This window comes from Bubalus kerabau, chromosome 6 (assembly GCF_029407905.1).
Source record: "Bubalus kerabau isolate K-KA32 ecotype Philippines breed swamp buffalo chromosome 6, PCC_UOA_SB_1v2, whole genome shotgun sequence".
Taxonomy (NCBI): Eukaryota; Metazoa; Chordata; class Mammalia; order Artiodactyla; family Bovidae; genus Bubalus; species Bubalus kerabau.
In genome coordinates this window covers 51,929,318-51,943,639 of record NC_073629.1, presented here as the reverse complement: position 1 = coordinate 51,943,639, position 14,322 = coordinate 51,929,318, and the positions used below count along the sequence as shown (strand labels likewise).

The following is a 14,322-nucleotide window of genomic DNA, read 5'->3' as shown; positions in this document are numbered from 1 at the left end:
CCTGGCACCAGTCCCTTCTTATTAATATCTCCATTATTTTACTTTTTCTAGAATGTCATATATTTGGAATCATACAGTCTGTAGCCTTTTCAGACTGACTTTTTTTACTTAAATAATATGCATTTGAAGTATCTCCATGTCTTCATGGCTTGATAGCTCATTTCTTTTCAGGGCTGAATAATATTCTAGGGTCTGGATGTACCACAGTTTGTTTATCCATTTACCTACTGAAAGATATTTTGGTTGCTTCCCAGTTTTCACAGTTATAGAAATAGAGCTGCTGTGGACATCTGTGTGCAGATTTTTGTGTAGACATTAAGTTTTCAAGTCCTTTGGGTAAAGAGATACCAAGGAGTGTGATTGCTGGATTGTATAGTAGGAGTATGTTTAGTTTTCAAGAAATACCAGATTGTCATCCAAAGTCGCTGTGCCATTTTTTTCCTACCAGCATTAAATGAGAGTTCTTACTTGACATCCTTGCCAGCATTTGATTTTGTTGATTATCAGGATTTTGGCAATTCTAAAAGTGTAGTGCATCTCATTGTTTTAATTTCCACCTCCCTGATGACATATGATGTAGAGCATCTTTTCATATGCTTATTTGCCATCTTTTTTTTAAATTTATTTTTAATTAGAGGATAATTGCTTTACAATGTTGTGTTGGTTTCTGCCATATAACAGGAATCAGCCATAAGTAAACATGTTTCCCCTTCCTCTTGTGCTTCCCACCCCAACCCCCATGTATCTTCTTTATATATATATACATATATATATATATATAAAATTGTATTTAGTTAGCTGTTTTTGGCTGTGCTGGGTCTTATCATGGAGGGAGCACAGGCTCTAGTCACATGGGCTTCACTGGTTGCAGCACAAGGACTCAGTAGTTGTGGCTCTCGGGTTTAGAGCGCAGGCTTAGTAGTTGGGGCACATGGGCTTAGTTGCCCCACAGCATATGGAATCTTCTCGGACCAGGGATCAAACCCGTGTCCCCTGCATTGGCAGCAGATTCTCATTTCATTGTGCCACCAGGGAAGTCCCTGTACAGGTTTGTTAATGAAATGTCTCTTGAGGTCTTGGACCCATTTTTTAATTGCGCATTTTGTTTTCTCATTGTTAAGTTTTAAGATTTCTTTGATATTTTGGATAACAATCCTTTATCAGATATTTTTGGCTGCTTTTTATCAGCTTATATCATTTTTTTATTTAGAGTGATCTTTCTAAAAGTTTTCTGAGAAATAAGATAACTACAATGTACTTTATTATCATCAACTGCTAAGTGATAGATTTTACTTCTGATTTTTTAAAACTTTTCTTGAATAAAGATACCTAGTCTTAAAATTTATCAAGTCAACTCTGACTTCTGAAAATTATGGATTATGACATTCCTTAATTGCCTGCTGCCAACCTAGCAAAAGCTGAATTAAAATCAGAAATTGCTTACCTTGTCAGTTTTAATAAAACATTTGATTAGGGAAAAACAAAAGATACGGTTAGGAGGCGTGTCTGTGTTCATGTGTTTTAATAAACCATTCAGTTTAGTTCCCCATATTGTTCCTATATCCCCATCTTGTCTAACAGTGGTATTGTTATAAATATATAAATGTGAGGCTAGAACACTTCCTTCTGAATATCAAGCCACATTATTATACTGTTGACTCTTTTCCCTCAAATATAACAAAGATTAAAAAAGTGTCCTTTAACACATGATATCATAAAACTGAGTTTATCTAAAAATAGAAAGTTTATGTATTTAACTGTAACAATCTTTTGGTAAATTTTACCTGTCTTTCAGATTAACAAATAGAAATATTATACATAAACCTGCAGAGTGGACCTTAATTGCTTTGGTGTTGCTGTCAATGTAAGTACTCTTTCAGATTTTTAATTCTAAATACTAAATATGAAGAATTTGACTAGGGAAAAACAGAGTTAATTCATTAGTTTTCTAAACTTCTTTGGAAAATATACCTTTATTTTGCACCAATTTTCCTTATGATAGAATAACTTTCATGTAAAGTGATAACGCTGTATTTTGATAAGCTGTTGTCGTTCTCTTTATATGTTTAACTATCTTTTCTTCTCAGGGCATTTTTTTTCTCAAATATTATTTGTAATCACTTGAAAGAAAAAAACACCTCCATGTGGGATATACTCAGGCTAGTCCATTAATTTCATTTTTAACAGTGCATTTATTTTATTAATGTTAAATGGCCTCATTATTTTACATCTATATTTTTACCAATATAGCTAATGCTATTTTATTTTTCATCATGGTTCTTATTATTAATATCATCAGAAAAGTTTTGTTTTCAAAATCAATGTAAAATCAAACAGATTTAAAGGAACTAAAGTAGATACTACACAAGCATATATAAAACATTTAATACTCGTTCACCTCTTAAGAAATCACTAGTGGTCTCTAAGGCTGTCTTTGAATAGAGTTAAAACCATCTCTTAAGTGTAGTGTTTTTCAGCTTGAATTGCAAAAGTCTTCTTTTGAAGACCATTCATTACTGCGTTATTGTTATTACTTGATGCTTGTTAGTTCATTGAAGCCCATAGGACATTGAATACTTACTGGACACTCACAGGTCAAGAAGTGTTATGAGCCAACCTCATAGCATCTCCAGCCCTACATTTCTTTCTTTGATATTACTTCAGTCTGACATATTATTCTGGCTTCACTGTCCCAAGGAAGGCTGTGCTGGGAAGCATTAGAGTAGGCTTCACTGAGCCAGCATCTGTGTCACCCAACGAGATACAACTCACATGATTCATTAAATCAGAACACAGAAAATAACTTTACTTGAATGCCCTAACATAAATTTTTTATCAACCATAAGAACAAATCTTTTGTCATTTTTACTATTCAGTGTTCCAGTTGAATTGGTAATTTGTGAAACAGATCTTATTAATTTTTTAGAAAGTTGTTTCCATTTTATGAAATTTGTAAATATTTTGCTCACTGGCAAAAAAAAAAAGTATCTCTGCTCACCCACCATATCCTATGCCTGCTAATAAACCCTCATAGATAACTGTTTAACTGTACTTCTGCAATTCATTACACTAAAGGGGAAGTAACTTTTTTGGTTGACAAGTCAGAGGCCCAAGGCTTAGAAGTAATCTCAGAATCTTGCTTTCTAAGCCAGTGACTGGAAGTATTATCTTAATGAGCAGCTGCTTACTGAGGATGCATGTTAGATCCTACTTCTTTTTGTATCAAACTCTTGCCAGATCTTCTCCAAAATGTATAACAAGGAACAAAAAATAGTATGGAAAATGAAATTTTAAAGCTACCATCGAAACTGCGTATGATTTCATATAAAAGTAATTTTATTTTAATAGAAGCACCCATGTTGCCCAGAACACTAAAAGCTTTGCTGTTCTTTTATGTATTAATACTATTTGCCTTCTCTCACTTTGGATTTAGTGTAGGGATTTCAAGGGTCACTGACCCATGAAAATAGTAATTTAATTGAAGAAACAAAACTGTGCACATCTTAAGGTGTGTTGCATATTTCACATTTATGCAGTCTAGCTTAAGGTTGTAGCAGTGAACACTTTGCTTTTGTCATTCACCTTGAATTCTCTTATATTATTCCCTAAGCCCTACAGTTAGTTAGATATACCCATCTTTCTCTAGTCTTTGGTACTTTTGAGCCCTTGACAACTAAAAACCTTTCCAGTTAGGGCCCTTTTGGCTTCTTTTAAAATCTTTAGTCACTTGTAGACACAAAGTTAGCTGGTACTTCTTTGTTTTTGCCTTTCAAATCTTGTTTTCGCCTTTCAAATCTCATTTTCTGATAATTTTCTCATAACTTTTACTATAGGCCCTCTTGAACATTCTTTATCTTCCCTAACTGAATCTCCTTAGTTTTTCGTCATTTGTTCTCTTAAGACTTCTGTCCCCATACTGTTTTATTTCTTACTTCCTCATTTCTCAGCAAATTCCCTTTAGCTTTTCATATTTCTGCCCCCTAGGGAATCTATGGCTCAGTTGATAGCCCTTTTCCTTCTTAGCCTGTCCTTTCGTCATCATTTTACAGTAAATATTACCATATGAGATGGGAGTAAAATGAAAATACACAGCCATCATATTAAAACCCATCCACTGGCTTCTGTCAAGTGTAATTATACTTTAATATATATTTGCACTCTTCTTTCCTCCCACTTCCGGTTCCCACTTTTTTTATACATACAGTTTTATTTACTTTTGGCTGTGCTGGTATTTGTTGCAGCAGGCTTTTCTCTAGTTGTGGCAGACGGGCTGCTCTCGAGTTGCAGTGTGTAGGCTTTTCATTGCGGTGGCTTCTCTTGTTGCCAAGTACAGGCTTAGTAGTTGTGACACTCGGGCTTAGTTGCTCTGTGGCATATGGGATCTTCCTGGATCAGGAATCGAACCCACGTCTCCTGCATTGGCAGGCGGATTGTATACCACTGAATCACCAGGGAAGCCCCACAGTTACTTTTTTGGGAAGACATTATTGTCATTGGGGAAAGAAAAAGCAGATGTGAGGGCTAGCATTAGATAAACAACCTTAAATCCAGGGAAAATATGGAGACTTCACACATTCCAAGAGGCATGTACATATAAAAAGAAAGAAGGTAAACAGATATTTGTAAAATAGTAGCTCATCATTCAGTCTTTTATTGCCACTAAGATTGAGCATAGGCATACATGGGATTTACCTTTTATTGATTTAATTATCCTATGATTCAGAAAATCTTTGCATCTACTCTCAAATTGCCAATGGAATTTTTAAAGTCATTGTAGACATTTCTGAAATTCATATTAAGTGGACTTCTTAGAAGTCTTAATAGCTAGGAAGAAGGTCCTGAATGGTAGTTGTAGACACTGAAGATGAATATAGTAAGATAATATGTTTAGTAGTATTATAACAATGGTACTATTCTTTGTGAATATTGCAAATTTTTATTTTTTTAGCATTAGTTTAATGCATGAAAGCTGTTTTCAGAATTCCTCATGAGAAGCACTTAGAAAAGGATACCTATACACATGTATAGTAAAATAAATGGCTCAAATCTAACTCTTGTTAGAAGGGAAAATCAACATTTTAAGCAAAACATGATAGTCCAGACAAGAAAGCTGGGTCCTGAATTTTCACATCTGTTTTCTTAAGAATAAATAAGGTGTGTCTGTAGCAAATCATCTTTTCCTGGTAACTTCCCTTGAACTTTCACAAACATTAACATTTTAAAAATTTGAACCACAATATGTACTTTATCAGTGTGTACTGATGGGAACTTTATACCCATATAATCTCAAAGAAGTTGATGAAATCAAATTGATATTCTTGATCAATTGGTCCTCTGTTCATTTAGATTTCTCACTAATTCCATAGTGAGAAATGGAATGGCCAGTACGACTGCAACATTTATTGATACTTATACTATGTATTCATAGTATAAGTTTGGCCGCCTTACCGAAAGCCCACTGAAAAACCCTTTAAAGCTTAAGCTGCTGCTGCTGCTATGTCGTTTCAGTCGTGTCCGACTCGGTGTGACCCCATAGACAGCAGCCAACCAGGTTCCCCCGTCCCTGGGATTCTCCAGGCAAGAACACTGGAGCAGTATACGTTTATTTAACAATGAAGGAATTAATGTGCCTTTGCTACTCACATTTTTATTTAATAAATGTTATAATTAACAAAGATAAGTTCACAAGAACTCCTTACACATAGAAGAACTTACAGTGATGATTAACACTAATATTTTTTTTAAATAACTGATTAGAATTGCAATAAAATAACCTAGTAGTTGGTGTTGTTGCTTAAGCTCTTAGCTATAATAACTTTGTCTTTGTTGAATTTTATTAGTACTTGATGATTACAGATTATATGTTGAATAATATGAAGTTGAATCTGATTTTCTCACATCAGTATGCTCTAGTAAAGATATTAGGCTCTTTCCACAGTCCTGATGCATGATTTTCATAAAAATGGATGTAAGTATAGAGTCTCCTGTAAATGTTTTAGTACCTAAATGTGCTATTGTGTAAAACTTGTTAATGTATTTGTATATTTCAGTGTTGTTTACACATCAGATTAGAAAGCACAATAAGTGAACTCGCTCAGTCATGTCAGACTCTTTGCGACCCCATGGACTGTAGCCTGCCAGGCTCCTCCATCCATGGGATTTTCCAGGCAAGAATTCTGGAGTGGGTTGCCATTTCCTTCTCCAGGGTATCTTCCCAACCCAGGGATCAAACCTGGGTCTCCCACACTGCAGGCAGACTCTTTACTGTCTGATCCGGCACAATAAATTACACTAAAGTGTGCTTGTTTTCTGATGCCTTCTCATAGTGTAACATATATTGGTTTTTATATTCCTCATATTCTCATCTGTCCTCAGTATAGGGAAACAGAAACTGAAGAATCACTGTTTATCATGGTCATGGTTTTCAGAGTAGTTTCTTTGAGAAGATTTTGACTGGTATTTTGAGATTTTATAGCTGTAGGACACACCCCCTCAGCTCAGTCCTTTTCCTCCTTCCTCTCTTCCCTTTGGTCTTAGTCTTCCCAGTCTTCTTTGACCTCTGTCATTATACTTGAACCTGTAACATGCAAATGTTAGGAAAGCTGAGAAATCTAGAGAACAGTCCAGACCAAGTCTGGCCGCCAAAAAGAAACAGTATAGGAGGCTATGAAGAAACAAATTGATTGGCTTGAGTTCCTTTATGTGCAGCACTTGTGCCAGAAGTGGGAATCAGTTTCTTCAATAACTTCTTGTATCTAAAATGTCATTTTTTCACCAGAGTTTAATGTGGAACCTTTGTAGAAAGACCACTGCTTATGTAATGTGATGATTTATAGCTAACTGTAGCACAGGAGTCAAATGTCTCTTAGTGGATAGCTAGAGAAAGGTGTTATTGTGTTCCATGGGAATGATTTGGTTATCTAATGAAGGAAGAAGTAAGTAAATACTTAGTTACATTGTACTGCTTAGAAAGAATGGAGGGTAGAAAGTGACTTGTGGTAGTCTAACATGGATATATGCTATTCCTAGTTTTATGCCCTTGATGTTCTCTAATGGAAAGCTTTCAAGATCATCTCCAAAAATGTCTGCTTTCATTTTATTTATCTGAACTGTCTGTTTCCAGTGAACTGTGGCCCACTTCCTAGACACAGACCACGCAATAGTTTATTCCCCCTAAAAGCTTTGAGTATTCCCGTCGTTCTGGGAGTAGCATGTAAGTCCTGGGAAATGGTATTTAAATAAGCTCAACTTGACCATGATCACTAAACAAAAGCCTTCACTGGATGTGGGCAGCCACTTTAGGTAACCATCATACAGATAGACACTCAGGAGAGCCACTTCCCTAGGGTACTAGGCATGAACAGAAAGATGTGACTACAGCTTTTTGCTTCAGCAGATTGTTTTTTATAGTGCGCCCATCACTAATTTCCTTAGAGAAATTTGTGAGCACACCATGAAAAATGAAGATACGGTTCCTTAGAAATTTATTGGTTCTCAGAAGTATTCGAAAGCCTTTCTCAATATTCCCAATATATTTTTCAGTATTTGAGACCATAATAGCAGATCACTGAAATAATTTTGTTTCCTTATAATTACAGATTTTATATTTAATTGAATTTTATTGAGATACAGTTCATATGACAAAATACAGTATTTTAGTGCACAGGTCACGGGTCTTCAGCGCTCACTGTTCTGCGGTGAGTGTACAGCAGCTGCCACCGCTGTCTCACTCCAGAACACCTCACCATCCCCACATTATCTTCATATGCATGATCTTAGTCCCAGTCCTCCCTTCCTCCATCCCCTGGCAATCACTAGTCTACTTTCTGTCTCTCTGGATTTACCTATTCTGAACATTTCATATGGATGGAATCGTATAATATGTGGCTTTTGTGTCTGGCGTCTCTCACTTAATGTATTCTGGGTTGACTTCATGTTGCAGCGTGTAACAGCACTCCGTTCCTTTTTATGGCTGAGTAATATTCCATTGTATGGATATACCACATTTTATTTATCCGTTTATCAGTTAATGGACATCTGGGTTATTTCCATTCTTTGGTTCTTAGGAACATTTGTGTGTAAGTTTTTGTGAGAACATAAGTTTTTGATTCTCTTAGTGGAATTAGTGGGTCATGTGATAACTCTGTATTTATCTGAGGAACTGCCAAACTGTATTCCACAATAAGTGCACTGTTGTAAATTTCCATGGGAACTTTGTGAAGACGCTATAGATTGAACTGCCTCATACCCAGCAGCCCCACCAGGCTTATGTTTGTAGTTTTTCAAACTTTAAATATGCTTGTTCTGATTAAATTTAGACCTTCATGGACCTGTAACATCAATTTTTTATGTTCTAGGAATTTCTACTACATATGCAAAATGAGCCCCCTCACACACCCATCATTGTGAAGTTTAAGTAAAGCCACCAGGGAAGTCCTAAAGTACCTGTTTACTGAGTATTAAATAATAATTAGATTATTCCTAAGCCCCCTATATGTATGGCTGACTTATAAGAAAAATATAATATTTTTTCATTGAAGTAACTTTATCCTCAGCCACCAGGCTGTGTGGGAACCCAGATATTTTCTAAAGGAAAAATAGTACTTCTTTAAATTTTTAACAAAAGCCTACTTTCTTCACTAATTTTTTTTTCCCCTCAGAAGTTCTCAAATTTTTGGCAATTTTATAGTGTTGGTTTTTTAATCCATAAGTAGCTAAGAGTCCCCAACCTTGGGCCAGAATACATATTAAAGTCCCCAAGGGTCTTCAGCAAAAAGATGTCTCCACAGCCTCCCCTTCCCAGGCAGCACAGTGACAGCAGGGGGACAGCCGTAGCAGGCAGCACCTGGCCCTTACCAGTCACACCTCGACTTGAGAAGTCAGTCTCCCTCCCTGCTTGCTCTTGACATCTTCACAGCCTGACGGAGTGCACTGAGAGCATAGCCAGGGGAGGCCAGGAAGCATGAGGCTTAATTAAGGGCACTGTTACCCGTAGCCTCGGGGTTCTGTACCGTAAGAGTGTGATAATCATTGTGGACACTGCTGGTGGGTTCCATTTCTGTCCTAGAGCACTGAAAAAGTTGTAGCCACTATTCTGAGAGAACTGTTTCATAGCAATAATTATGAAGAAAAGTTTTTCTAACACATCTCCAAAGCTGCTCTATAGAGCTGTCACAAACAGGATTTAGATATAAAGTTTAAACTCATGATAGCCCAGCCCTTTAAGCAAACCAACGTGTAATATATCACTACTAGGTGAGCTACAAAGAACTTGTTTCTTTTGAATTATAAATATCAATGGAAAGCATCCCTGCTTCCTTATTAATAGGTAATCCCAAAGTATTAAATGCAAACATTATCAGGACATAAACCATCTGTTAGAAGAAAAACATTTTATTTTATTTGGCTGTCATGGTCTTTTATAACAAAGTTTTTATCTCAGTTTTCCAGATAGTAGTTCTGAAATAGAAAGTTCATAATAATGTACTTCTTCATGGTATGCTCTTCTTTCAGAAGTCCTTAATAGTAATAACCTCACATGCCTTTTGGTTTTTCAAATTGTGAGACTATAGATTTGTGCCTTGGATAAAATGAAATTTATGTAAATTATTATTAAGTATTATATTTTTGTAAATGTAATTCCCTTACCCCAAAGACCACCTTTAACTGTGCAAGGGTTCTTAAAAACCCTAAGTTCAGTCTCATTCTGGATTATATCTTAATTTTTACCTTGCATTAGCAGTTCAGCCTTGCACAAGTTTCTTAACTTCATTGTGCATTTTTTTGGTCTTGTTAGTAATAAGAGGGGGACTAAATCCTGGTTAAATTAACTTGGCAGTGTGAATTCAACTATGACATCTTATAAATAAGAAACTGTTTTAATGCAGTATGTCAAAGGCTACTGAAGGAGACAATGAAGATGATTATTTGAGCATAGGAAACAATGTAACTGTGCTGATAGTCATGGAGACACTGTCCAGGTGTTACTGCTTTGTTTGGTATCTTAGTCCTTAAGCTTGGCAAGAAATACATTAATACTGCTAGCCATTCCTTCTGTGGAAAGAGTACAGAGTGCTCATTTAAGTAAATGGGATGAATACCCCTAAGATTCCTTTAGTCTCTTTCTACTGTAGACCTTGCTGATGACATATTGCTCTCCACATCAAAGATGAGGAAGCTGCTCTGGATGCTAAAGGGAACAGTGAAGTGAGTTAGTACCTCAGCATTATACCAAAGGCGGTGAAGAGCAAAGTAGAATGTGTAAGTTGATTTTTTAAATTTCAAAATGTTTCTGATTCTTTGTTCAGATGACATTTACGGACATTTTTTAAAGTAGTTCTAGAATAATGCTTCCCCCGCCCCCTTTCATTGATGAAAAGATCCCAGCCATTCATTGATAGAACTTCTTTGAACTAGGTATGGTAGTCTGTGTTTCATCTCAGATAGTACCATCTGATTGTTAGCTAAAGGACTGATAAGCTACCTTGCCTGTTGCCCTGATTTTTAGTCTAAAGAGTCCCTGATTGTTAGGACTTTTTTTCATGTTTTTAATATCGTGCCATAAAAACCAGCATAAGAGCCCATATTATACCAGAAAGGATGAGACTCACACTTTATTACAGCATCAGAACTGTGAATCTGTGTAGAGGCTGGCATCTACACAATAATGGAAATGTTTTCAAATATTAGAAATATGACTTTAAATTGTTTATTGAGCAGCTGCTGTCAGTAAGATTATGGGGAATACAGAGATTAAACAAAGACAAAGACCCTGCCCTCCAAGACTGCTGAGGAAAGGGAGAGAACTGTATGTTCACAGGTAACGACAGGCAAGAAAGAAACACAGACTCGTGGGACTTCAAAGCAGCAAAATAGCTCTACTAGGAAGATCAAAAAAGATTTCACAGAAGTGGGATTTTTGATAGGCCCCAAAGAGAGAAAGGGTTTCAAGAAATAGAAATGAAAGGTTGAGAGCATTCTAGGAAGTACCTGTATAATGAAAAAAGCAGACAAGAGATGTAGTGACGAGTAAAGATAGCTGGAACTGGAAAGAGTCGTTGGAAAGTTAGGTGTATAGTAGAGATAGAGCCTTTAACGGCAAGGAAACTTATTTTAGTGGACAGTGAAAGTCACTGAAGTTTTGAGCAGAGTACCCTCCTGAAACCAGTGCTTTAGGAAGATCAGTCTTACTGGAGTCCCATCTGTCCTGTCTTCCACCTCACACCAGTCCCTCCACGGCCTCCACTTGCTGTCATTGTGGCCCTGTGTGGCTCAGCCTCAGCTTATACCACCCTGCCTTGTTCTCGTTCCTGCCACTCCAGCCCTTCTCATCGTCTTTGCTCTCGCCACAGGACCCAGGTGGTTCCCTTTATCTAGAATGTTCTTCCCACTCCTATTCCTTTGGTTAATTCCCCCTCATCTCTCAGAACTTGAGGAAGTGTTCCTTCCTCAAAAAAACGTTTCCTGGACTTCCCTGAGTAGGTCAAAACACTTTATAATAGGCCACAACACCATGTACTTATCTTTCCTAGCACTTGCCCTGTTTTCAGTTTTATATTGAATTGTATGATTCAATATACTTGATATTACTTGATTAATATCTGTCTCACTCAAATTGAAGATTTTAGGACTTCCCTGGCAGTCCAGTATTAAGACTCCCCACTTCCAATGCAGGGGATGTGTGAGTTAGATCCCTGGTCAGAGAACTGATATCCTACATGCACAGCCAAAAAAAAAAAAAAACTTGAAGATTTTAGGGGCAAGTTCTATCTATGATTTTATGCACCATTATATGCCCTGCACTTTAGCATCACAGATTTAAAATAAATACCTAACGGTGAATAAAAGAATGAATTATTAGGAATCAATCATTTCTGACTTTTGGTTGACTCTTTCCTTCCTGCCTCCCAAGTTGCTTCCCTTCTGCCTACAACTGCTTATTCATTTTTTAAAGTTTAAAAAACAGAAAAGAAAAAATACCTATCCTTCCTCCACAACCTTACTGAGCTTCCCAGACTGTCATCCTTTCACTTGCCGGGCGTCTTGAAGGAGCTAGTCTGCTGTCAGTGATTCCAGTGCTTTTCATTGATCCCTAGCATTCTGATTCTTGCCCACAGCATTGATGAAATTGATTTTCTCAAGTCCTCCACTAGTAACAGCCTAGTTAACCAAAGAACACTGAGTCAGTGAAATAAAATGATCACAATGAAAATGAAATGAGAGACATTACAGCTCCAGATACAAAGTTTAGCAATGGAGATAAAGGGGGGACAAACATGATTTCACAAAATTAAGACAGATAACGGGGAAAAATACTGGTTCTTTTAGAGAAGAGAGTATGAGGAACTAACTGAAGTAGTTACTAGATTTGATTTAACCTGTTCTCCAAGCACTGAACGTATTCCTATTCAGGCATATTTAAGGTGGTGGTTCTTGTCCAGTTGTTAAGTCATGTCCGACTTTTTGCAACCCCATGGACTGCAGCATGGCAGGTTTCCCTGTCCTTCACTATCTCCTGGAGTTTGCTCAAACTCATGTCCGTTGAGTTGGTGATACTATCCAAACATTCCGTCCTCTGTTGCCCCCTTCTCCTCCTACCTTTAATCTTCCCCTGCATCAGGGTCTTTTCCAGTGAGTTGGCTTTTCACATCAGGTGGCCAAAGTATTGGAGCCTCAGCATCAGTCCTTCCAGTGAATATTCAGGATTGATTTCCTTCAGGATTGACTGGTTTGATTTTCTTGCAGTCCAAGGGATTCTTAAACTTTTCTCCAGCACCAGAATGCGAAAGCATCAGTTCTTTGGCACTCAGCCTTCTCTATGGTCCAACTCTCACGTCCATACATGACTACTGGAAAAACCATAGCTTTGACTATACAGACCTTTATTGACAAAATGATATCTCTGCTTTTTAGTATACTGTCTAGGTTTGTGCAAAATGAAGCAGGGCAAAGGCTAACAGAATTATGCCAAGAGAACACACTGGTCATAGCAAACACCCTCTTCCAGCAACACAAGAGATGACTCTATGTAAAGCAATTATCCTTCAATTAAAAAATAAATTAAAAAAAAATTTTTAAAGATGACTCTACACATGGATATCACCAGACAGTCAATACCAAAATCAGACTGATTATGTACTTTGCAACCAAAGATGGAGAAGCTCTATACAGTCTGCTGACTGTGGCTCAGATCATGAGTTCCTTATTGCAAAATTCAGGCTTAAATCAAAGAAAGTAGGGAAAACCACCAGACCATTCAGGTATGACCTAAATCAAATCCCTTACGATTGATTATACAGTGGAGGTGACAAATAGATTCAAGGGACTAGATCTGGTAGACAGAGTGCCTGAAGAACTATGAACAGAGGTTCATAACACTGTACAGGAGGCAGTGACCAAAGCCATCCCCAAGAAAAAGAAATGCAAAAAGGTGAAATGGTTGTCTGAGGAGGCCTTACAAATAGCTGAGAAGAGAAGCTAAAGGCAAATCAGAAGGGGAAAGATATGCCTCCCAACTGAATGCAGAGTTCCAGAGAATAGCAAGGAGAGAGAAGAAAATCTTCTTAAATGAACAATGCAAAGAAGTAGAGGAAAACATTAGAATGGGAAAGACTAGAGGTCTACTCGAGAAAATTGGAGAGACCAAGGGAACATTTCATGAAAGATGGGCATAAAAAAGGACTAAACTGGCAAGGACCTGACAGAAGCAGAAAAAATTAAAAAGAGGTGGCAAGAATACACAGGAGAACTGTACAAAAAAGGCCTTAATGATCCAGATAACTATGATGGCTATGGTCACTCACCTAGAGCCGGACATCCTAGAGTGTGAAGTCAAGTGGACCTTAGGAAGCATTACTACAAACAAAGCTAGTGGAGGTGATGGAATTCAGAACTGAGCTGTTTAAAATCCTAAAAGGTGATGGTGTTAACAGTGATGTATTCAATATGCCAGCAAATTTGGAAAACTCAGCAGTGGCCACAGGATTGGAAAAGGTCAGTTTTCATTCCAATCCCAAAGAAAGGCAATGCCAAAGAATGTTCAAACTACCACACAGTTATACCCATTTCACATGCCAGCAAGGTTATGCTTGAAATCCTTCAAGCTAGGCTTCAACAGTGGACTGAGAACTCCTGATCTTCAAGCTAGATATAGAAGATCAAAGGAACTAGAGACCAAATTGCCAACATCTGTTGGATCATGGAAAAAGCAAGGGAATTCCAGAAAAAAATCTGCTTTGTTGACTACACTAAATAAAGTCTTTGTGTAGATCACAACAAACTGGAAAATTAAAGAGATAGGAATACCAGACCACCTTATCTGCC

The 14,322-nt window shown here is 37.2% G+C and overlaps 1 protein-coding gene across 2 annotated transcripts in view; it reads left to right on the top strand.

The window, feature by feature from the left end:
- Positions 1-14,322, top strand: part of RPAP2 (RNA polymerase II associated protein 2) — an 83,750-nt gene that overhangs the window by 48,556 nt on the left and 20,872 nt on the right. For both annotated transcript variants that reach the window (XM_055585158.1, XM_055585159.1), the window contains one exon: positions 1,796-1,864. In XM_055585158.1, the coding sequence (XP_055441133.1) occupies positions 1,796-1,864 (69 nt within the window). The remainder of the gene's footprint in view (positions 1-1,795; positions 1,865-14,322) is intronic.